Raw genomic sequence first — 25,157 nt, 5'->3', positions numbered from 1 at the left:
TGTATTAAATTAAAAAAAAAAACTTTCAAAATCAACTTATTAAGAAGTAAACATCTATACTCTTTTATTTTCTTTACCGACTTTTCAATGAAAGCAAAGCAATACAGAAACATAAAGCACGACCTTGAAATAGGTTTTTATTAAAAAATTTTTTTTTCTTAAGTAGGCTTCACACCCAGTGAGGTCTGAACTCATGACCCTGAAATCAATACCTGAGCTGAGATCAAGTTGGACGACTAACCAACTGAACCACCTATGCACCCCAAAACAGGTTTTTAAAAACACAACAAAAATTAATATAAATAAAATTAACTGGAAAAATTGGTATAGTTCTTCATAATATTTGTAAATAAGCAAGCTCAATTTGGAAAGATGAAAAATCTTAAATTGGGTCAGCTTGCCTGGCATTTACTGATAGTTCTGCTTATTTATAATTGAGCCAATCTCCAGAAACACTCTAATAAAACTCTCATTAAAGGGGGGGTAGTGTAACTGGAGAGTTGTTGATACTAAAGCAGTGCTGTTCTAAGTATCTCTGTATTCGGACTTGTCAGTTACAGCTTGTGACTTCTAAAAATAATTAGAAGCACTAGTGACATTTAACAGAGACAAACCCACTGTTTACTGGATATCAACAAACTGAACACTTATTTCCTATCCAGAGTAAAATAGCCCATTGGAGATTGCTGCATAACTCTAACTCCACTGATTTATAATTAGAAAGAAACAAAAAATCCCCTAAAATGATGATATCTTTTAGTTGTTCTTTATGCCGAAGAACATAAGAATTAATTATGCCACTGCTTAATTTTCCCCTCTAGAGAAAAAACACCTTTATTTATTCTAAGCTAATTAGAACTTAAAACTTTTAGTACAATCAAATGGAACTGAACACTCTAACTCTTGAAGCATTCAAGAAAAAATTCACAGTAAGACTCTAAGTAGCTTTGAATTATAGAAAAAGAATATACAATTAAGATCTCCAAATCAGTAAAATTTTAGTGAAATCCTATAGAAATGTTACTTCTTTTGATCAGAGAAATTCATGGAAAGGTCTGAAAGACTCTAAAAATACCAAAGTACTTCCATGAAGTCTCTAAGTTTTAGAAACAAATGGAGTATAATTTCCCTTTGAAAAAAAGTATAAAGAGGCTGACAGGGCTAACCATGACATTTAAAAATCTACAGGGCAAAGGCCTGCTTTTTACCACCAATAATCTTGAACCCACTTTAGTATCAGGCATTGGAATGAACTAAATGATTAACAGCATAAACAAGGATGTCATCACCTTAGATTCTGGCTTTATTTTATATTACCTGTTTTATATTTGATTATGTCAAACAGTAGCAAAAGCTTTTGGCGCTTCCAAAAAAAAAAATGATGTGTAAAGACCGTAAAGATACTAGTCTAATTTAACGTTTAAAAGTGCCTCAAATGGGGCGCCTGGGTGGCTCAGTTGGTTAAGCGTCTGACTTTGGCTCAGGTCATGATCCCACGGTTCATAGGTTGGAGCCCCGTGTTGGGCTCTGTGCTGACAGCCAGCTCAGAGCCTGGAGACTGTTTCAGATTCTGTATCTCCCTCTCTGACCCTCCCCTGCTCATGCTGTCTTTCTCTCTCAGAAATAAATAAAAAAACATTAAAAAAAAACCAAAACAAAAAGACCTAGACTTCTTCTGCTTTACCAGGCTTGCTGAGGCTCCAGGTTGTACTTTCAAAGCCTCTGCCTAGTCTTACCTGATGTCATCTACTTGCCCTACCAAGCCTTGGGCTAACCCACCACTATGGATTAGATTCCCCTACCTGCCTGTAGATCCAAGCTCATCTAATGGATGAGGAGACAGTCTTAAGAGATGAAATGACTTGCCAGAACTGATTCCAAAGCCTACAATATACTGTTTCCCACAAAAGTCAACATTCAAACTAAATTAATTTTGAGTTTAGCTACTTTTTTTAAAAATTGGAAACTGCTGTATATTTTAAAGTTTTTTTTTTTTTGAGAGAGAGAAAGAGAGAGAACAAGGGAGAGTGAGGCAGTGCAGGAGGAGCAGACAGAGAGGGAGGGAAAGAGAATTCCAAGTAGGCTCGATACTGTCAGCTTAGAGCCCAATGCAGGGCTTGAACTCATGAACCATGAGATCACAACCTGAGCCGAAACCAAGAGTCAGACGCCTAACTGACTGAGCCACCCAGATACCACCAATTTTGAGCTTAAAGGCTGGACAAAAGCAGTGAGAGATTTTCTTTTTCACAGTAATGGGAATAATTTTGTGAAGGCATTATATTCTATAACTTTCAAAAATGCTGGTGTCCTAAAAAAAAAAAAAAAGATTCTCTCCTGGCAGCAGTTAGTAATATTCTGCAACTATCTTGCCTAAAATTTCAGCATGTGCCTTTTCTTCATATTTTAAAATCTAGTGTACAGTGGGAAAATGACCACATTTAACAGATTTTTTCCCTCGGAGGTTTGTGATGGCTACCAAATCTTTTTGAAACCTGAGTTAAAAAAACCAGATTTAACCAACACCTCGAGTTTTAATATTCAAACTGGAAAAATTGAAATCTAGTAAATGAACTGAAAAATAACAGCCAACCAACAAATAAACCAACAGAAACCCCCAGTTCCTATAACTAAGAGGAGCAAATACACCATGTTTATGATATGTCAGGCACTATTCTAGGCAATGTGTGTATCTGACAACAACCCTCTGAAGTAGGATGATTATTATTCTTTTTTACACTGGAGGAAACTGAGGCACCAAGAAGCTAAGTAATTTGTCTAAGGCCAGGTGGCTAATAATGAACAAAATCAGAGTTCAAACTTAGGTAGTCTGGTACAAGACTCCATGTTATTATTACTATGTACTATTTTATATTCTGAATGTTTTTACTTAATAGAATGATGACCCCACACTCCAAAAGTGAGAAGTGTATAACCAAAGTTGTCTTACTTTGTTTCTCTTAATTTTTTCTTTTTTAAAAGCCTTAAAATTTTTTTTTAAGTTTATTTATTTTTAAGAGAGAGAGAGAGAGAGAAGCAGGCAGGGGCAGAGAGACAGAGGATCTGTGAGATCATGACCTGAGCCAAAGGCAGACACTCAACCGACTGAGCCACCCCTTTTATCTTTTTAATAAAGTTAAACAGTAAAACAAAAATTCACAAGCTTCCTCCCTGTCCCCCCCACCTCCCAAAGTTATCTTACTCTTTTTGGGTATTTTAAAGTGGATTTTCCTACAACCAACTGCATTATTTAGCGTCTATGTCATATGATTAAGGCCCTGGAGTCTGCCCTGCTGGGGTTATTTACTACTCCTTTGTGTTGGCTGCAATGATCTTTTTCCCCTTCATAGGTAGCTGCTGTAAAACAGAATTCTAAATTTTTTCAAGATCACTATTTTTATGAATGAAACTTAGATGGTCTAGGGCAGAAGATCTGTTCATAGGGAATATAAATGTATCACTTGGTTGAATTCCTTCCTTACTAAACATCATTCCTTCCTCAATAAACATCACTGAGAGAAAGGAGGAAAGGTGCACAACAATAAACCAGAAAGTGAGTTGTAGAATATTTCCAAAGAAACACAATGTTATTTACATATATGGCATCTTTAAATATTCAACTATTTGCAGTGTGAGTTGGCATAACAACATCTCCACACAAACTGTTCAAAGTAACTGGCCCTAAAGGGAGGTGGGAGAATGTGGAATAGTTAGAAAAGGACCCTCTATGTTTACTTTAGACACTTCTGTATTACTTTTTTAAAGAATGTAAACATGAATTACTTTATAATTAAAATACAAAAAGAAAAAAACAAGGTTAGGATATATGTAAAAAATTTAGTTAATTAACTGCCACTAATAATATTAACCTATTAATTATTACAATAGAATAAGGATAATCAGAAATACTTTAATGGACATTTTTTCACATCAACTTTGTCCAAATGTTTAATCACTTTCTGGACAATCCCCTGAAGAGAAATTATTGGGTCAAAGGAAATGGTAAAATATAGTACCTGTATGAGAGTATTACATAGCCATTAAAATGATTTTTTACAAGGAATTTAAAAATGAAATGACATGCAGTGAATAAGCAAAACAGAGAACTCTCTCTTTAGAGTATAGTACCATCTACCCACCTATCCATTTATCTAGGAAGGCACACAAGGGAATGCACTTAAATCTTAAGAGTGCCTACCCTCTAGGTAGTGAAATTACAGGTGGACTTCATTTTCTTGTGTTTTTCTACATTTTCAAATTTTTCTGTAATAAGCACATGTGTTTAAAATAAAATGTGTCAAAAGCTGTATTAAAGGGGAAGGAAAATTTTATAAGTAAAAATGCTGGTGATGAAAATAACAAGAAACACACTTCTTTCTGTAAGACAGTTATATGTGTTCTAACAGTTCCAAATTTAAATTCTAACCTAAAAAAAGATATGATGCCAACCCTAATCAAAATTTCCTCATGTTGCTCATCTTCTCTGTTCTGATCTACCTCATAACCAGTGAATCAGATAAGTGCTCCTAATTGTAGAAACTTCTTGCTCACAGTTCTGTCCTGAGATGCTGCTTCTCCCTCTATGTTCTCACTTACTGAGTACACTGATGATGCTTGCAAATTTCTGTCTCTAGCTAGGTCTGTTTCCTGTACATCAGGAGACATTAACTCATTTGCCTATTATTTCTCTCTTCTTGTTGGTCCCATAGGTGGTCTGAAATGTCCAATATTGAATTCATCACCTTTTCCCTCAAACCTGTTCCCCTTCTTTATCTCCATAAATGGTATTACCATCTACCTACTCAGTTACCTAAGGCAGAAATCCTGGACTCCATTTCCTTCTCTTCTCCTTATACTGACACAATCACCGTATTCCATTAATTATACCTCTAAATTTCTCTTTGTCCTCTTCTTTTGATCTCACTACTGTACTGATTCTGGCTACTGTTGCCCCTGATTACAAAAGCTGCTTTAAGTTTTGCTCCTTTCTTCAATCCATTTTGTAGATTTCTTAAAACCCTTAAATGGTCTCCTATGCTCTCAGGATAGATTCAAATACCTCTTAGAAGGTCTTTAGCTTACAAGACTCTATAGGTTCTTACCCTTGCTTCCTTCTCCAGTTTTCATCTCCTACTGTTACTCAACATTATAGTCATCTTAAATTTCATTCAGTTTCTAGAATGTGCAATGCTCTTTTCCCTCTGAACCTTTCAAAACGTGGTTCGTTCCGCACGGCACACATGGCTCTAAGGCTTAAAGTTTCAACACATAAATTTAACATTCTTTAAGCCTTCCCTAAATCGCTTTTGACTCTGTCACAAAACCACAAGCACTGGGTGTCCCACTGCTAGCTTTCATGATACCCTAAATAACTAATAAATACATTTATCACACTGTTCGTGACTATCTGCATCCTCCACAAGAATCTCACTTTCAAGAGGCCAGGAGAGTAAGTCTGTTTCTAACTTGTTCATCTTTTATCATCAGCAGCTAAAATAGTACCAGGCTCACAGAACTGCTCAATTAACATTTGCTATATGAATATAAAACTATTTTAAGGAAATGATTATGACGAGCACTTTCTGGGATGTGCCTTTCAAAGGCTAGAAGTAGAGTGTATGCTGTAGCACATATTTTAATTTTTAAAAAATCTATAAAAATAAAAAACTGTGTGGGTGTCCTCTTCATGTAAAAGTTACATGCTACCTTACTGGCTTAGTCAAGGGCCTTGTGGCCATAGTTATATGTGCATAAATATAAGCTGAGACAAAGGCATTGTGAGATAGGCAGGGCAGGTTTTATTATTTTAACCAGGTTTCAAGGGAATTACAAGATTTACCCAAAAGAATTCTAGACCACTACTTCTTCAAATTATAGTAGTCTAACTTAATGTGTTAATCACCTCTTGTTAAATAAAGATGATACTGCAGACCAACCACAAGATGGATATGAACTTTGAACTGTTTACCTACCAACAGAATTGCAGCCATCGACCCAAAGTATCTCTACTTTCGTTCATGTGATCACTAACACGCATGTATGAGGGTGGATGGAGGAAGGTAGTTTGTTGTAATAGGCAATGCAGAGCTAACTGCCTCATGAAAAAAAATCAATGCTGTGACCCTGACCTTAATAAGCTAGAGTTTCCCAATTACCTTTAATTTCAACAGAAACAAATTTTACTGGAATATCCAGAGCATTTAGGAAAAGAAGAAAGGGGTTTAACAATAATGAAGAAAAAATGCAAACATAATAGGTTCTGATATCAGGATTTTCTCTGTCCCAGGGATTTTACAGAAAAGTCTGTCTTAATCCATTTAAATCTGAAATGGGTACCCTATTGAATTTAGTTAGACTCATTTGGGTACTGAAGAGTAGAATTTTTATCTGCAAAACCTTAGCTATAAATAGCTAGTATCAGTCTCAAAAATTCTGTACTTAGGGTTTTATTTTTCATGAAACCTACTTTCATGTGTGGATTTGAAAATTCACGTTGAAGTGCTGTTGAGGCTTTCCCTGATGCCCTCCCACTGCTTCTTGGTAGTTTCACCCGGAGTCACCAGGATTTTGGCATCAGATGAAATGAGAACTAATGATGCAGAAGGTGGAGAGTAAGGGAGTAATGGTGGAAAAAACCTGGGACATCCTGACAGATCCAAGGTAACTTTTACGCACATAAAAGCTTTGATGGATACATACAGGCAGTTCCCAGCCAAAGTCAGTCACTAAATTACATCCTAAGATAACTTGGTAACCAAGATAGAAGAAGCACATACCTGATAGCCGTTACCTTTCCAGAACTTTTTCATTTCCTTACGTCTCCAAGCAACAACTGAGGCAGTAATAAGTGTGCAAGGAACCAAATAGAGGAGAGCTGGTTGGCCCTTCTTCATCAGCACCAGAACCACAAATGTAAGTATCATGCCAACAGCATAGGCTGTAAGAAGAATACAAATTATCAGTCATTTCTACATGTTACCAATGGTGGATTTTGACTCCCTCACTGAAGTGGTGGTTTTCAAATATTTCTAAGGATATTTTTGTCCTATGACTTTTTTCCTACTTTCATTATTTCCTAGACAGCAATTAGGAGAGATGTTCTACAGAGCTTTTGAAAGTTTGGAAACTAGTTAGTATTTCAATTATAATTACCCTAATCATCAATCATTGATAAAGACAGTAATTCAAGATTCTCAATCATCTGTCACTGTTACCCATAGAGAGCTGTTACACATTTTAGATAACTAAAAGGTGTACCAAGGGGTACTAAAAGTTGCTTTGAAAAATCTTCCTAATTTGAATTATACTTCCTGGGCTTCTTGAACATTGAAGCTAGAACAGCCTTGACAGACAATTCAGTCTACCTCCTGATTTGATTTTATAGATGAGGCAATGGAGGACCAGGGAAGTTTAGGTAACTTCCTAAAATTATACATCACAATGGACAGAGAGCCCTGTAATCTGCCTTTTCATTGAGGATTCTTTTGTTCTATCACACTGACTGGTGCTGGATGTTATTACATTAATGCCCTTAAAACAGTATCATTCTTAATAGCCTTAGACTGCTTTTCTTATTCTTTACAGTTTTTTCTTTTTATCATCTTTTCATTCACTTAGCTGTTCTTTCTTGCTGTCAAGTGCCTGTTTCTGGTAATACCCTTCTCTACTGCTAGTGTACACTCTTAATTTATTGCATTTAACTCCACTATGGAATTGAAAACATTGCTAGCACAGTATCTAAATGCTCTGGTACAGGCTGCTTACCTAAGAATAAAGAACTTTGGTATATGGACTTTGAGATATCTCTTTGATATGTTTAGAAGTATTTTTTTGGCTTACTTCCTGTTCTTGTCTGTTCTCAGAAATAATGGGATAAATGACAATTACTTCTGCTGTCCTAGGTTAGATGTTATCGTGTCTAAATTCATTTGTTTATATACATACACATTTATTCATATAGTATTTTAAGAAAATCTAATATTATATAATTTATTGATTACTGATGTGCCAGATGCTCTAATAAACATTTTATAAAACCTAATGATTTACTTTCACATATAATTTTTTTAAAAGCTCAAAAACTTTATGATATAGGTAGTAAAGTATTATTCCTTTTTGATGGAAAAACTTGTATTAGTTAACGATAAAAGAATTAGAATCCAGGACTCCTTATTTTGAGACCTCTACCTTTTTCTACAGACAATATAATTCAAACATAATAGAAATAAAACCAAAAATTTACCAATTGTGGAGGAAACATAGTATATAGAAGAAGAACCAGTCTGAACATCAAATCTTCTACAGTATGCAACCAACAGGCCTACAAAACAAAAAACAAATAACAAAAACCCCAAGAAAACCCAAACTCCACATTATTTTCATAGAACAGTAACAGCAATACAAATTCAACTGTTAACTAATGGCATCAGCACATACTGCATTGTATTTAACCTTCATTTTTATACCATGGTACTCACAAATTCTGGACAAAATTTTATATGCTGATTTTTAAAAAATGTAATGCCATTTAAAACATTTTTCCAAGCCATTAAACAATCTTTAAAAACATGATTTTTAATTAGCTGCTTAATATTCTATGATCTGGAGAACATTTTTTATTATATTTCTGTGGTATCAGTTGTATTCTCTCCTCTTTGATTTATAATTTTAATGATGTAGTTTTCTGTTTCTTGGTTAGTCTAGTTGAAGGTTTGTCATTATTAACTTTTTAAAGGACCAACTGTTAGTTTTATTAATCTTTTCTACTGTTTTCCTGTTCTCTATTTTTGCTGTATTTTATTATTTCCTTCTTTCTGCTAACTTTGTGCTTAATTTGTTCTTCTTTTTCTAGTTCCTTATGTGTAAAGTTAGGCTGCTTATTTGAGGTTTTTCTATTTTCTTGAGCTATGTGCTTATCAGTATAAACTTCTTAAGCTGCTTTTGTTGCATCTCATATGTTTTGGAATGCTGTTTCTCTTTTTATTTTTTTCAAAGTACTTTTTAATTTATTTTTATTTTTTCTTTGATGCTTTGGTTGTTTGAAACTATTTTGTTTACTTTCTATGTACTTGTGAATTTTCCAGTTTTCCTCCTGTTATTGATTTCTAGTTTCATACCACTGTGGTCAGAAAATATACTTGGTATGTAATTTCAATCTTCTTAAACTTGCTAAGATTTGCTCTGTGGCCTAACATGTGATCTATCCTAGAAAATGAACTAAGAGAGTTGCTGCACTGGACTTTGCCATGCCAGCTCACAAGGCAGAGCTGTTAGCTTCTCTCTATCTGGCTTTACTATGTAAATGAAACGGCTTTTTCAGAAGAGGCCATACTTTTTTACCCCCTCACAGTACAGAGAGACTGCAAGGAAAGTGAGGAAGGACAATCTTTCACTTGATTAAGAAAGACTAGTTATTACTTCTAAGTTATACTATTACTGGGCTGGGATTAAGTTTATTCTGTAGGTTGCCCAGTGAGGAGAGCAGGCAGACCTGCAACAACTATCAAAGAAGATAGACCATATGCCTTTTTTTTTTTTTTGTATTATAATGCCATGTAACTGTTATTTTAAAATAGAAGTAATAGAAATTATAATACACTTGGTATTATTAAATTCAACTTCTGAAGAGTTTTATTACATACTTTCTTGGGGAAGTAGTCAAATTGATCCTGGGTGTTTCCTCTAAGAAACTTCTTTGAACCATGGATATTCTTGGTTGTTACCATTTGGGCTTTAACTTCTACCCCTTGAAATGCTTTTTCTTCCCCTCTGTTGGTCATTGACCCAGCTCTAGCCATAGCAACAAATATTTAATACAGGGTAGGTAACTTTTAATAGATACTAAACATTTAGCAATTTTAAACCATCAGTATATTTGTACTGAAATTGTTACAACTGCTTACCTGGTACAATAATGTCTCCAAAACCCAGTATTGAAACTGGCATGAGGCACACACTCATTACTGAGAAATAGGCCAGCTTTGGTACCCTGATGACTACCGGTAACTGTAATTATGGGGGAAAAAAAAGGCACCAGTAAACTTCTTAGGAATATTTACCCATATCTTTTAGAAAGGGAAGGATAAAAGAGTAATTATTTCAACATTTTTAAATAGACATTTTAGAAGAACTTGACATGAGAGAACATAAACTATACATATACACTCTGAATCTATAGAAAAGCTTGAAAGAAATAAATACACAGCTTTGGAAAAATGAAACCCAAAACACATAAGGGTTGACAGTATTATTCCAGTATCCCCGCATCTAAACTTTTTTTCCTTTTTACCAAAAATCAGACTGAGGCCTTGACATAGGTTTATTTTTATTTTATTTTATTTTATTTTTTGCAATCTGGATTTTTTCCCCCAAAGAAGAATCTTGTCTCAGAGGGTATGATTTAAAGTCCAATGAACATATCTGAAATACAATCCTTACTTTCTCATGGGGAGCTGAGGGTTGAGCAGTGGCTTCCACCAAGTTTCCATCATTCTAGGATGAAACCCAAGTCAATAGGTATTTAATAATTTAGAATAACTAAGAAAAGGGCTATATTTTGTGAGAAATAAAGTTTTACAATACCTTAACATGCACTATATGACCAATGAATTACACAGGAAGGCAAAATTATTAACTGGTCACACATATATATGCTGGCAGCCATTTCTATTTAATTGCCATCCCTACCTTTTCATTATTTCCAAAAGGTCCAGCTGCAAGTTCAACCATGATGCTCTCGCCATTCTAAAAGTGAGGAGGAAGATGAAATTGCCCAATCATTTGAAGAGAACAATTTACCAGTATTCAAGAACGATCTGACCCCATGGCTAATGGCCTACAGTAAACTGATGAAAAATGGGCTGCAGACAGCTTTTTTCCTAGCAAAAACTGGAGCCATCTAAAACAAAATTCACCTAGCGTACAGCTACACTCTATTAGAGCTCAACAATGATCAGAAACTAGCAGATAAACCACACACAGGTTATTCAAATGAAGATCTGGGCAGTGATCTGTACTGACAACTATAAATATTGGTAACTTTATTTGAATAAAAAGACTTGACTTTCTGCCTACTCAGCATAATAACAATGAAGCCAAACTTGAAAAGACCCTGCCGTAAAGAACTTGAGAAGCATCTTAAGCCTGTCTCCTGTCCAGTTTCAGCCCTGCCAGCTTTTTACATCCCAATCAAAACATTAACCTTAGCTGAATTTCATCCATGGTGTCTGGCTAAGGTCTTTTTGTGTGGGCTGTGTGAGGAGTTCCTTATTCTTTCCTGATAGCCAAGTCTTTTGTGAAAGGGAAACGTTTGGAGGCAGCAAATTAAGACTGCTTGAACACCCATCTATGCTTTAGATTATGATGAGTGTATCACCAAATAGGTAGTGGGAAGATAAATAAATACTGAATTTAAGGAGAATTTGATCAACTAATTAAAATATTTTCCATGTGGGTGGGGAACACTGGAGAAATCACTTTAGTATTTTTAAGAGGACTTCACTGATACCTGAGCTGAGGAGAAAGAAGGATATCATCTCTAGCTACAGAAATCTTTTCCTCATGTTAAGCTTCAGGTTACAGAAGGGTTAAGTCACAGGGGGTTAGGAAAACAGACTAATATTATATACAGTTCCTTACAGCAAACTCCCATAATGTGATTTAATTTCCAGACATAGTTCATTTTGGTTCATTTTCTGTTATCTTAAATACTTAAGTAAAGACCATCACTGACATCCTCTCCTACGTTCAAAGACGTATGAGTAAGTACTATTTGCAAGATACTATACTAAGTTACAGGGGTGGATGGAAAAATGAAGACACATTCTTATAGTCTGCCTGTTCTGCTTACTCATTAATACTCTGTTAACAGCAGAGTTGAAAAACAGGTTTAAAATGTCCAATGTTTAATCCTTAACATTTTCAGTTAAAAAAACTCAAAAATCAGAAATTACATATATGATTTTCATTTTGAGTTACCTACTAAAGTAAGGTCTATAGCCTCAATAAGAGCAAGCAAACCAAACTGAGGTGTTAAAGGAAATCTACACTAGTGAACTCCAAAGAGCACTTTTAATTTTTTCCACCAGATCTGATTACTAGAAATCACATTCCTAGTCAGTGGGAACTAATATGGAAAAAAAAGAAGATGAAAAATTCTTTAGGCAGAAAATAAAGAGAGAGGGTTCATAGACATCTTTATTATTATTGTATATTATTCTATATCTTTAAAATTCCGAGACTTAAAACAGAATGGAAAAAATTTTTTAAGGGTTTAGGTACAGTTCATATCTATATCCACTGTGTAATATATATGTCATATGCTAGGACTATCTATTGACTTATGAGAATGGCTTTGTATAGAAAATGCTTTACTTTCATTATAAGACCCTTTAGAGTGACTTACAAAAACACTTTTTTTGAACCGAATAAATTAACACAAGATGGGATGCCTTTAAACAGAACTTTAAAAAATACTTTCATGGTGCCTGGGTGGCTCAGTCTTGGTTAAGCGTCCAACTCTTGGTGTCAGCTCAGGTCATGATCTAATGGTCGTGGGTTCAAGCCCCATTTTGGGCTCTGTGCCAGCAGTGCAGAGCCTGCTTGGGATTCTCTGTTTCCCTCTTTCTGCCCCTCTCTCATGCTCTCTTTCTCCATCTCTCTCAAAAATAAACATTAAAATAATGCTTTCATTAACTGACACTTTTTGTTATATACTACTAATTCTATGCTTTGAAAAGGTTAATTTTGCTCAACAAAGTCAGTGAGTGAAATGATTCATCATTAAGGCGCAGAACGATTCTGGTTAAAATGGTCTGCTGAGCTTTAATTTGGGGCAGTTAACTACAGTTACTACCTACTTGCATTTTAGCTCCCAACAGGGCACATGTTTATGAAACATGTTTATGCTATAGCAAATATTAAAAGTGCAGTTTTACAGTGATTTCACAGATGGCAGGGGCTAAAGAAAAGATAAAGAATGGGAAAAAACATAGTGATTATAGTATCAGATACTGAATATGTGAGAATGACAAAGAATAAAGAGATGATTTATAAAGTTACAAAATAAGACAATATAAAATGGGGAAACCAGGAGAAATGAGCAATAAAATACTCCCAAGATAGGAACTGAGACAAGGTAGAAAATCTGGACAAGTAATGAAGGACTATCACACTTACCCAACACCTCTCCCTCATTCTGGGAACAGCACTGCCATTTTATGGAAGAGCCAGGGGCAGGGCTGGGGATAGGGGAACTAGGAGCTGTCAGCTGCTGATTCTAACCTCATAGAAAAAGCCAGACTGTGACAATGAACATGTGGACAGAAGTGGAAAGGGAGAGTATGTGCCTCTGGGTCTAGATTCTCCTGAGGCCAGCCCCACCCTGGCCTCCACATACAGCTTTGAATAGAGGAGACCTTTTTGATATAGAAAGCTTACAGTGGGTTCTGTCAGTTCCGCCTAAAAGAATTCTACTGATGGAAGAGGGAGGCTGGAATGCTAGCCAATACTCCCTCATAGGATGGATTAGGAAACAGAAGCCGAAAGTGCTGAGTGACCTGCCAGGGTAACAAGGTGATAGAGCCTCACATTAGGTCTTCGACTTCCAGTGTGTTGCTCTTAGTCTCAAACTAGGGGTACAGAAAGGAAAGTAGCAATGACACATGTTCATTCGTTTTGCTGTTTATATTGTCTATAGCAAAATTTGTTGTTTTATAATGAGAAAAGTTACTTTAAAATGTATAGGAAGAAAATGTATGTTCTCATGATAAGCCAGGAGATATTTTTCGTTTAGCAGAATAACTTAAAGGCTTAAAAAAAATCCTCTAGTAGAAGGCCAATTTCAATGACAATTTCTGAAAGAGAATTAGAATGCACTCAATGGCAAACACCTGCAAAATCAATAATCTAAGAGCAGGTTTAAGATTCTCATCTTTTAGCATGTTTCTTATGCATTTCAAATATCATACCTTAGTGATGAATGGTGTTATGAAAACAAAAAATACATCATAGAGGAGGAGAAGGCCTAGCAGTATCACACATGACTGTTGAAAAAAGAAACAAATTTAAGTCACATTTCCAATATCTAAATTAAGAGATATTATTTTGCAAGTACAAATAAACATGTGAAACTATATTTGAACACTATTTTTTGAAAAGCATTTAACAGTTATTACTATTTATAGTTTTATTCTACAGATCACATTAAAAATTTTATCTTCTTTATCCCAGTCTTAAAAAAAAATGAATCACTAAGTCAAAGAAATATTCTTTGTTGATATTTGTCTATAAAGAGTTTATGAAACTGACATATTATACAAATGATTAAAAATATTTTAGCTACCAAATCAGTGCCTGGCTAAGGCTGGTGATTAGGACTGACAGCAAAAGGGCAGAACAGAGCTTTTGAAGAGATAAGAAATGCTCTATAATTAAGATGGTGGCTACAACATTATTCATTTGTAAAACTTTAATAAACTGCATTTGTAATGGGTGCATTTTATACACAAATTATACATTAATAAAGTTGTTTTAAAAAGAATTATTTTAGCTAGCAACGTAGTATACTTTACCTTGAAGTTGGGTAACTTCAGTGTTTTAATTAAATTCAGACAGAAAGCAATCCCCAAGATATCCTGTAAAATCCAAGCCCACCTAAAATCAAAAGAAGTTACTCTGATTGGTTTATGTAGTTATTTTCAGATGGGACTTTTCAAAAGAAATAGATCACTAAAGTGATACCATTCAACTGCTATGATTTGACTGATTATTAAGCAGCAATTGTAATGACCAAAAAACCTCTTATATTCTCCATACTTATCAGTTTACTGGCCTAGAGTAATGAATACTACTATACTAAGAAAAAGTCAAAAAGCTACCTTAGAACACATATTGGATACTTTATACTTTACGCGTATAAAGTATATATGCATACATACTTTATATATGCATAAGTGCATACTTATCTTTAACCCCTGAACTTATACACAGGTCTCTTTTAGAAATGTAGTTCAAAACAAAGGAAATTAGTGTTAATGTATGTCCAGATAGCTGCAATCTAAAGGAAATGAGAGCTATGTAACATACTTTACAAGGAACTGATATGCATCATTATCAACTGAAGCTGCCTAAAACTGTATACACTTTGCTTCCAAATTTTAGGTTCTAAGTGGCTTTGGGCTTTATTAATTTTATTAGTAGACCATTAAAAAGTTAAAACTTTTTTCTGGTTATCGTTCCTGCAAATGGACAGATACCTGTGTATTTCCTCTCATATAAAAGATGGCATACTCTAGATATCCTTTTCTCACTTAAGAAATACACCCTTGGAGGGGTGCCTGGCTAGCTCAGTTGGTTAAGCATCCCAACTCCTGATTTTGTTTCAGGTCATGATCTCACAGTTCATGAGTTCAAGCCCTATATCCACCTCTTGTGCTGACAGCATGGAGCCTGTCTGGGATTCTCTCTGTCCTTTCTCTCTGCCCCTCCTTTGATTTCTTTCTCTCTTTCTCGCAAAAATAAATAAATAAACATAAAAATATACACCCTGGAAATCACTGCATATCAATTCATAGAACTCTTCATCCTTAAAAGCTGCATTGTACTTGTGTGGGTATACCATAATTAAGTATATTTTCAAAGCCTATTTCAGCTTAGATGTTTAAATCATAATACATAGTTCCTTCTCTACATGACCTTGAACCATTAGGATAAGATCTGCTTATTTAAGTATCTCTTTAACTTGTTTCAAAACTATGGTATTCTGGGATAAAAGCAAAAAAGTCCATACTAATCAAAACACATAATTATCAAGCAAGATATAAAATAATGCATTCTTAATCTAAGAGCAAATACACTGAGTCGTCATACCTATCTTCATTTCTAAATACGGCCCAAACAACAGATATTGCTATGCATAGTCCAGAGAGAAAAATAAGTCTCACTTCAATGCTTCTGCCCCGAAACGTAATCCTAAAAAATAGATCAACATAGGTCAGTTTACTCTGTAGATGAAATACAATGCTCATGTAATATGAGAAATGACAAATGTTAACCACATTCACAAGAAAGCTATTGAAATATCAATTTAAAAGTTTTGATTTAAGTACAACAAATAATACATCAAAAAATACTCATCAGTTCAACAGAACTATCTGTGATGATGGAAATGTTCTAGATCTGTGCTGTCCAATATAGTAGCCACTAGCTACATGTAGTTATTAGCATTTGAAATGTGGCTAACAAGACTGAGGAACTGAATTTTTAAATTTATTTAATTTTAATTAGCTTAAATTTAAACAGACACATGTATATTGGATTGCACAGGTTTAAAACAGCACTCCTACTTTTCCCTGTTTGTTTCCCTATTTGTTTAAATTACAAATACCAACATTACAGAATGCCTTGTAAGAGATACATACGCGCATTGTCCACACGGTATCTTACGAATTAGTGCAGCAAGACAGTTGTACAGACTCATTGCTGATGCTATGCAGAAAATTGCTATCATAACATAAACTAGAAAAAAAACAAGACACTAAGTTATAAGAGAACAAAAGGAAATGTGATAAGTATTTATATAAGCAAAATTAAGTTTTAGCTTTCTTACTCAAAGATATTTTCAATGCAGTGACCATCCTATAATCTGAATACATTACTAACTAAAAATATTTAGATCTTGAGTTTTATTGAAGAGTGGGTATTTTATGTGTTGTTTTAGTTCTATTACACATTAGTAGGATTACTCAAGGGCTGAAGCTGGCTCTACATTTTCTATCATTCAATGATTCAAACTAATCTGTCAAAGACATCTACAAAGTGAGTAGCTGACATTTCTAAGTTTTTGAATGGAAGGAATGGACTAAGAAAACAAAATAGGGTGCCTAGGTGGCTCAGGTGGTTGAATGGCCAACTTTTGCTCAGGTCATGATCTCTTAGGTTTGTGAATTTGAGCCCCACACTGAGCTTTGTGCCGTCAGTGCCAAGCCTGCTTTGGATCCGCTGTTCCTCTCTCTCTCTCTGCCCCTCGCTTGCTCGCTCCCTCTTTCAAAAATAAATAAACATTAAGAAAAGAGAAAGAGGGGTGCCTGGGTGGCTCAGTCAGTTAAGCGTCTGATCTCGGCTCAGGTCATGATCTCACGGTTCGTGGCTTAGAGCCCCGCGTCGGGCTCTGTGCTGACATCCAGCTCAGAGCCTGGAGCCTGTTTCGGATTCTGTGTCTCCCTCTTTCTCTGACCCTTCCCTGCTCTCTCTCTCTTTCTCTCTGTCTCAGAAAGAAATTTTAAAAAAAAATTTAAAAAAAAAGAAAGAAAACAATATAAATGTTTTTAAAAATGCAGGTTAAGGATGAGAGCTGACACTTATCTTAGACATTAACCATGTTATCTATATTTTCCTACGATGCAATTTATCTCTAATAAGTTGATCTTTGGTAAAACCAAATCCATTTAAATAAACCTCTGTTATGATATGAAAGTAAGGCAGCTAAGATTCACAAATATTTTTCTATATTAGCTATAGTTATTTGACAATTATTTAATCTTCTTATTCATAAACAGGGGAAGATATTATTGTATTTCAAAATAGTCACTTTCTTAATTTTCTCAAAATTTCACAATGGAAATACAAATTTTACCTGAATTTTTCAAGTTCCACTAAATTTCAGAAAATTATTACTCTGTGTAGGTGAGAAAGAGAGTAGAGACAGTAAATCAATCTTTCTTCTTCTTTTTAATCAATAAGCTTTTATTGCATCTTTAGAATGTCACAAAAAAGCCTGAAAAATCATCTGGCATCTTGCTGTTTCTGTAGCTGGACAACTCACATCTTATTCATGGGTCTGCAAAACTGTTCCTTTTTCAGAAACATAGATACCACCCCCCAATTTTCTGATATCCTTGTTTTTAACTGTTGGCCACTTTCTAATTGGTGAACTTGGACAAATTACTTTTTTATTTCCTTGTTATTTGTTATTCCTAGTTATATATGATAACATAAACAGTAAGAAAGACAAAGATTGCGAAGTTATGTCTGGTAAGTCATACACCAAAGGTTGCCAACCCAAGTTTTAAAACGTAGATAGAAATCATGCTCTAGAGATCCTAACAGAGTTTTAGGTATTTTATTCAATGTCCTACTATACTAAGAAAATGACTAGGCATGGGAAAGAATCTCGTTAATATAACTATCTTCAGTTACTTTCTTGAACATGACTTAACATTAAATATAAGGGGAACCTTCATAAATTTTAACGTATTAAAAATGGCAGCAACTTTAGCCATAAGGAACCATAAGGAACCAAAATAAAAATGAACCTTGCAATATCACATAGATTTAATCAGTCATAATTAAAATGCCATGTCCTGGGATAAACCATGAGGTTTAATGATCTTCCTTCTGCATTAAAAATTACATTTACAGGGGTGCCCTGGGTGGTTAAGTCAGATGTGCATCTGACTCTTGATTTCAGCTCAGGTCATGAACCCAGGGTCGTGGGACTGAGTCCCATGGTGGGCTCTACACTGAGTGTGGAGCCTGCTTAAGATTCTCTCTCTCTCCTCTCTCTCTCTCTCTTTCTCTCTCCCTCTGCCTGTCTCCCCTGTTCACGTTCTCTCTCTCTTAAAATAAAATTTAAAATTTTTTAAAAAATTACATTTATAAACAAGACTTTTTAAATACCAATAAGTTTAAAGAACTTTCTCACCAAAATGAAACACGCTTTAGGGTTGGGTATTAACTGAGAGTCAGACACAAAAAACTGAAGGCTGTATATTAAATTAGAAAAATTAGCTGCACAATGACAATAAAAATAACTTTCCTAGTATCTCTTCTCTGAGCAACAGATTGAAATAGACATAACATTCAAATAATTATTTTTTCTTACATGTTTTAAAGTTTATTGAGAAGGGGGGAGAGGGGCGGAGGTAGAGAGACAGGGAGAGAGAATCCCAAAAGCTCCATGCTCATTGCAGGCTTGATCCCACAAATTGCAACCTGAGCTGAAATCAAGAGCCAGACATCTAACTAACTGAGCCACCCAGGTGCCCCAAAATAATTCTTTTTTTAAATTGGAAATATATGTCATAGGTCTTGTTTTTAAATGCTGCCACAGAACAGGATAAATTGGACAATAAGCTGAAACTAACCTCGGTTTTCTAGTCCAGAAAACTGTGCTAACGTTCTCTAAATAAGCCCTACAGTCCATAGCAGTTTTTACAAAGGGTTTTTGCCAATTGTTATCAGGTGCACTGCTCTTTATCCTGACTCCCCTTCTTTGTGCTGCACATCAGCCAGACATGGCAAATTTTAATTCTTTCAGGCTACTAGCAAGACTGTCCAGGGGATGAGCAAGACTGCACAGTTCCTACCCCTACCTTTTTAAAGGAAAAGTATCAGTTACTATCTAGACAATAGGCAAGTACTTGTATGTTTGTAGGTCTTTAGGTGTAGTGCAATAATGACTGTTTATACAAGCAAAACAAAGTTTGAGCACCACATCTTGATTCGCAAGCTGATAAAAGAACAAACCATGCTTTGGGAGTGAGCAGAGGCAATCAATTAGTAGTCTGAATAAATTTCAAATACAGGTTAGTAAGTTTTTTTGAAAGTTCAAATAATAAAATTGTTAGTCTGCTGCTTAGATATTGGGCTATCAAGCTTTATGTGCAGAGAGGGAAACTTAGGAGTCACAGCAATTCTTTCAAGTCATATGAAGAAGTGAACTTATCTCAAGATGTAGTATATTTTCAATCTGAGTATTTTTATCCCAGAGTAATGGGGACGTAACACTTCTGACAGTTTAAAAAGTTAGTATCACTTTTTAATTATTTGCTTAAGCTTTCCAGGTAGAATACCTTAAAGGAAATCTGGTAAAGTAAATGAAAAAATTGCATGCTAAAAGTAGCAAATATAAAATAGGACTTCTTACCCAACCATTTGTAGAAGAAATAAAGTAAGACCATCATAACACAGCAGACAACCACAAATATTACAACTGTCAGAGGACTAAAAGTTAAGTATTCTTCCTTCTTTCTCCTCATTTCTCTATCTTCAGTGTTTGTCACAGCCTTCATGTTCTCCCTGCATAAACATACCCAGGAACTTGAGAAAATATCTGCCAGGTACAGTTATTTTTAAAATCAACCTCTAACACCAACTTAAATTTGCTTCTGACTACAAAGTAATATACTTTAAAAAAACTGCAAACCAAACAAACAAAAAAATACTTAATCTAGAAAGTAAAAGGTCCCTATAAAGTATACGTTCCAGAGATAATCTGTTATTAACCACTAACTTGTGAAAGAGCATTTTTTTCTGGAGGCAAAATTATTGAAACAGATGATATTTACCATATACACAAATTAATGTTCGTAGATGTTTATATTTCTAATTTGAAAACTACACTGATGTAATAAATTTCTGATGATAACCAGTTCTTTTTATACACTTATTACCAACTTACAGACAGTAAAGTACTTCTAAGATTAGCTTCTCTTACAGGTAAACATTAAATCAACTTTCAACTTGAACTTCTTTCAATCAACTCAGTATTTACTGTATACCTGTTCTGTGCTCCTCAGGGTATTACAAAGCATTCAAGAAGTTTAAGACCCAGCTTTCTCCTACCTTAAGACAGCAAAATATTGTTTCTGAGTCTCTCGACAACCCTTGCTAAGCCACATAGCTAATAAAAGGCAGTGACAAAAGTTGAAGAGGGGTCAGTAGCACCCTATGTTGACCAGTCTCTGTTCTGTCATCTCATTGTCTCATCTCGGTTACATGGAGCTCACTATATACTTTTTTTACTTCTAGTCCTTTCAGCTCTGTCAACTAAACTCTCATTTCCTTTGCTTACATCAACCTTTCTCATCAGGTCTGGGCTCAATACAAACTTCAGGGTAAGAAAAGTTTACTTCTATCAAATTGCCCATTTGCCAGACTGCTTATTTACCAACATACTACTTTCTTATTAGAATATTGTTGATTGTAATGGTCACTACAATGAGTATTTGTGACTCTAGGGAGGCTGCCTGGGAAAAGAGCAGGGAAAGGGTTTGGGGACAGCTACACCAGTGCATTCTGGCAACTGCAGAGCTGATGACAGAGTATCAGCAGAAGTGTCAATAAAGTAGTATCTGAGTGGGAAAAGGTGTTAACCTTTGGTATCTGTCATTATAAACAGGTACACTTAAAGTTATTTTTATCACAGTGGAAGATTCATATATTCATATATATCATAATGAAAGATAAAGCTAAACTTTTTTTCATGCCATCTTGAGTTTAAGGAGCTTGAGAACCAACGATTTCATTATAATAAGACTAATTCTCTACTGAAAAGTTTTAAACTGAACCAAGGCATCTTTTCCTTTTGCATAAGGTACATCTTTCATTTGGCAGGGTAATTCTCAGTTAAGAGTTCTTGTTCTGGCAAATTTTCCCTTTCCTAAGTTTTATTCTCTCTTCCCTCCTCTTTTAATTTAACTCCTTTTACTTGCTAAATGACACTCCTTAAGTTCATTTTTTAAAATTAAGAACTCACTGACATATAACATTAGTTTCACGTATACAACATGGTGATTTGGCATTTGCATATATAACAAAATGGTCACAGTAGGTACAGTTAACATCCATCACCACAGCAATATATTTTTCGTGTGATGAGAACTTTTAAGATCTAGTCTTAGCAATTTTCAAATATACAATACAGTCTTATCAATTATAGTCACCATGCTGTACATCACATCCCCAAGAGTTACTTATTTTATAACCGGAAGTTTATACCTTTTGATAACCCTCACTCATTTTGCCACCCTCAATCCCTTCCTCTGGCAACCACCCATGTGACTCTCTGTGTCTCTGAGTTCCTTTTTTGTTTGTTTCCACATATCAGGGGAATTTGTCTTTCTCTGTCTGACTTATTTGACTTAGCACAATGACTTTAAAGTCCATGCATGTTGTTGCAAATGGTGCCTATGTTCTTAATCATTTCACTTTTTATAGAACTTTTCCCTCTTTGTCACTGATTCATATTCTCTTTCTTGTATTTTAAGATCAGGCCCCTCACCCACACATACACTCACTTCTATCTTTATTTACCCTTAGAATCAGCCACATCAATTTCAAAATTCATAATCTCGAAAGAGAATTTTAAAAAAATTTTTAGTGTTTATTTTTGAGACAGAGACAGAGCGTGGGGGGTGGGGTGAGAGAGGGGGAAACACAGAATCTGAAGCAGGCTCCAAGATCTGAGCTGTCAGTACAGAGTCCAATGTGGAGCTCAAATTCATGAACCATGAGATCATGAACTGAGCTGAAGTTGGACGCTTAACCGACTGAGCCACCCAGGTGCCCCTCGAAAGAGAATTTTAAAAGCAGCAAGAGAAAACAGTTACATACAAGGAAAACCTCATAAGGGTATAGGCTAAATTTTCAATCTATACCCTTTTCAGAAACCTTTTGCAGTCCAGAAAAGGGTGGCATGATATATTCAAAGTACTGAAAGGAAAATATGTGCAACCAAGAATACTCCATCTAGCAAGGCTATAATTCAGAATAGAAGGAAAGATAAGGAAATTCCCAAACAAAAGTTAAAAGAATTCATCACCACCAAACATGCTCTATAAGAGATGTTTAAGGCAACTCTTTGAATGGGAAGGGAAGATCATAAGTAGGAGTAAGAAAAGCAGGAAGCACAAAAGCAGTAAAAAATAAGCATATCTATAAAAATCAGTCAAGGGACTCACAAAATAAAAAAATGTAAAGTATGATATCATATACCTAAAACCTGGGAGGTGGGGAGAGGAATAAATGGGTTCAAATGTAGGTGACTATCAACTTAACATGGACTGCTACATGCAGATTTACATACAAACCTAATGGTAACCACAAATCAAAAACCCATATGCAAAAAATAAAAAGAAAGTTTGGACACCAGGATGGCTCAGTCACTTAAGTGTCTGATGCTTGGTGTTGGCTCGGGTCACGATATTACAGTTTCATGAGTTCAAGCCCCACATCGGGCTCTGTGCTGGCAGCTGGGATTCTCTGTCTCCCTTTCTCTCTGCCCCTCTTCCACTCATGCTGTCTCTGTCTCTCTCAAAATAAATAAATAAAATTTTAAAAAGTAAATAAAAAATACAAAGAAAGGAATCCAAGTATATCACTTAAGAAAGCCAACTAACTGTCAGAGAAGAGAGCAAGGGAAGAAACAGAGAAGAACTACAAAAACAACCATAAAACAGGTAACAAAATGACAATAAGTACATATCTATCAGTAATTACTTTGAATGTAAATGGACAAAGTGTTTCAATCAAAAGACAAAGGGTGACAGAATGGATAAAAAAAGCAAGAGCCATCTGTATGCTGCCTAACAAGAGACTCATTTCAGACCTGTAGACACATGTAGATTGAAAGTGAAAGGAAGGAAAAGCATTTATCATGCACATGGGTATGAATAGAAAGCTGGGGCAGCAATACTTACATCAGAACAAATAGACTTTATTATTATTATTATTATTATTATTATTTTTTTTACAAATAGTTTATTGTCAAATTAGTTTCCACATAACACTCAGTGCTCATCCTCACGAGTGCCCTCCTCCAGACTTTATTATTTTTTAATGTTTACTTATTCTGAGAGAGAGTGAGAGAGGGGAAGGGGGAGAGGCAGGGGAGAGAGAGAGAGAGAAGAGAGAGAGAAGGGAGAGAAAGAGAGAGAAAGAGAGGGAATCTCAAGCAGGCTCCATGCCCAGGGCTGAGCTCAACATGGGACTCAGTCCCACGACTGTGAGATCATGACTTAAGCCAAAATCAAGGGTCAGACACCTAACTGATCGACCACCCTGGCACCCTAGAAAAAATAAACCTTAAAATAAAAACTGTTAACAAGAGACAAAGAGGGACACTATATAACTAAAGGGGACAATACAATGAGAAGACATACAATTGTACATATTTATGCATCCAACATGGAAACACCCAAATACATAAAAACAGTTAACAACAAACAAAAAGGAAGTAAGTGATAGTAATACAATAATAGTAGGGAAATTTAACACCCCACTTAAATCAAAGGACTGATCATCCATACAGGAAATCAACAAGGAAACAGTAACTTTGAATGACCCACTGAACCAGATGGATTTAACAGATATATTCACAACATTCCATCCTGAAACAGCAGAGCATGCATTCTTTTCAAGTGTACGTGGAACATTCTCTGCAAAAGACCAAATATAAGACTACAAAACAAGCCTCAATAAATGAAAAAAGATGAAAATCATACCACGCATCTTTTCTGATCACAATGCTATGAAACTGGAACTCAATCACAAGAGAAAAGACAGAAAGACCACAAATAACGTGGAGGTTAAATGATATGCTACTAAACAATGAATGGGTCAACAAAAAAAAAATCAAACAAGAAATAAAAAATTACATGGGAAGAAATGAAAATAGAAACACAAAGGTACAAAATCTTTGAGATGCAGCAAAAACAGCTCTCAGAGGAAAATTTATTAGCAATATAGGCCTATCTGAAGAAGCAGAAAAAAATCTCAAACAACCAACCAAACCTTATAGCTAAAGGAGCTAGAAAAAGGAGAAACAAACACAAAACCAGAAGGAAGGAAATAATAAAGAACAGAACAGAAATAAAGGAAATAGAAACTAAAAAGCACAATATAACAGATCAATGAAACCAGGAGGTAGTTCTTTGAAAAGACAAACCTTTAGCCAAACTCATAAAGAAAAGAAGAGAGGAGTTCATAGCAGCACTCTCCACAATAGCTAAAACATGGAAAGAGCCTAAGTGTCCATCAACGGACAAATGGATCAAGAAGATGTGGTTTAGCTATACCATGGAATACTACATGGCAATGAGAAAGAATGAAATCTGGCCATGTGTAGCAACGTGGATGGACCTTGAGGGTGTTATGCTGAGTCAAATAAGTCAGGCAGAGAAGGACAAATACCATATGTTTTCACGTATAGGAGGATTAGGAGGAACTTGACGGAGGAACAAGGGGGAGAAGAAGGGGGAAATGGTGGGGGAAAGGGAGAGGCAAACCATGAGAGACTCTTGAATGCTGACAAAAACTGAGGACTGATGGATGTGGGTGGGAGGGGGGGATGGGCATGGAGGAGGGCACTTGTGGGGATG

At 35.3% G+C, this 25,157-nt stretch overlaps 1 protein-coding gene across 2 annotated transcripts in view; it reads right to left on the bottom strand.

The window, feature by feature from the left end:
• Positions 1-25,157, bottom strand: part of SPPL2A (signal peptide peptidase like 2A) — a 55,483-nt gene that overhangs the window by 2,330 nt on the left and 27,996 nt on the right. The window contains exons 6-15 of one of the 2 annotated variants that reach the window (XM_039237147.1): positions 19,925-20,076; positions 16,419-16,515; positions 15,868-15,969; positions 14,571-14,652; positions 13,968-14,042; positions 10,687-10,743; positions 10,438-10,491; positions 9,903-10,005; positions 8,243-8,320; positions 6,777-6,937 (exon numbers count right to left, since the gene is read on the bottom strand). In XM_039237147.1, the coding sequence (XP_039093078.1) occupies positions 6,777-6,937; positions 8,243-8,320; positions 9,903-10,005; positions 10,438-10,491; positions 10,687-10,743; positions 13,968-14,042; positions 14,571-14,652; positions 15,868-15,969; positions 16,419-16,515; positions 19,925-20,076 (961 nt within the window). The remainder of the gene's footprint in view (positions 1-6,776; positions 6,938-8,242; positions 8,321-9,902; positions 10,006-10,437; positions 10,492-10,686; positions 10,744-13,967; positions 14,043-14,570; positions 14,653-15,867; positions 15,970-16,418; positions 16,516-19,924; positions 20,077-25,157) is intronic. The other variant, XM_039237149.1, reaches the window with a different exon arrangement.

Source organism: Hyaena hyaena, unplaced genomic scaffold, assembly GCF_003009895.1.
Source record: "Hyaena hyaena isolate Hyena2069 unplaced genomic scaffold, ASM300989v1 scaffold_120, whole genome shotgun sequence".
NCBI classification, from domain to species: Eukaryota; Metazoa; Chordata; class Mammalia; order Carnivora; family Hyaenidae; genus Hyaena; species Hyaena hyaena.
This window is presented reverse-complemented; position numbering and strand designations above follow the sequence as displayed.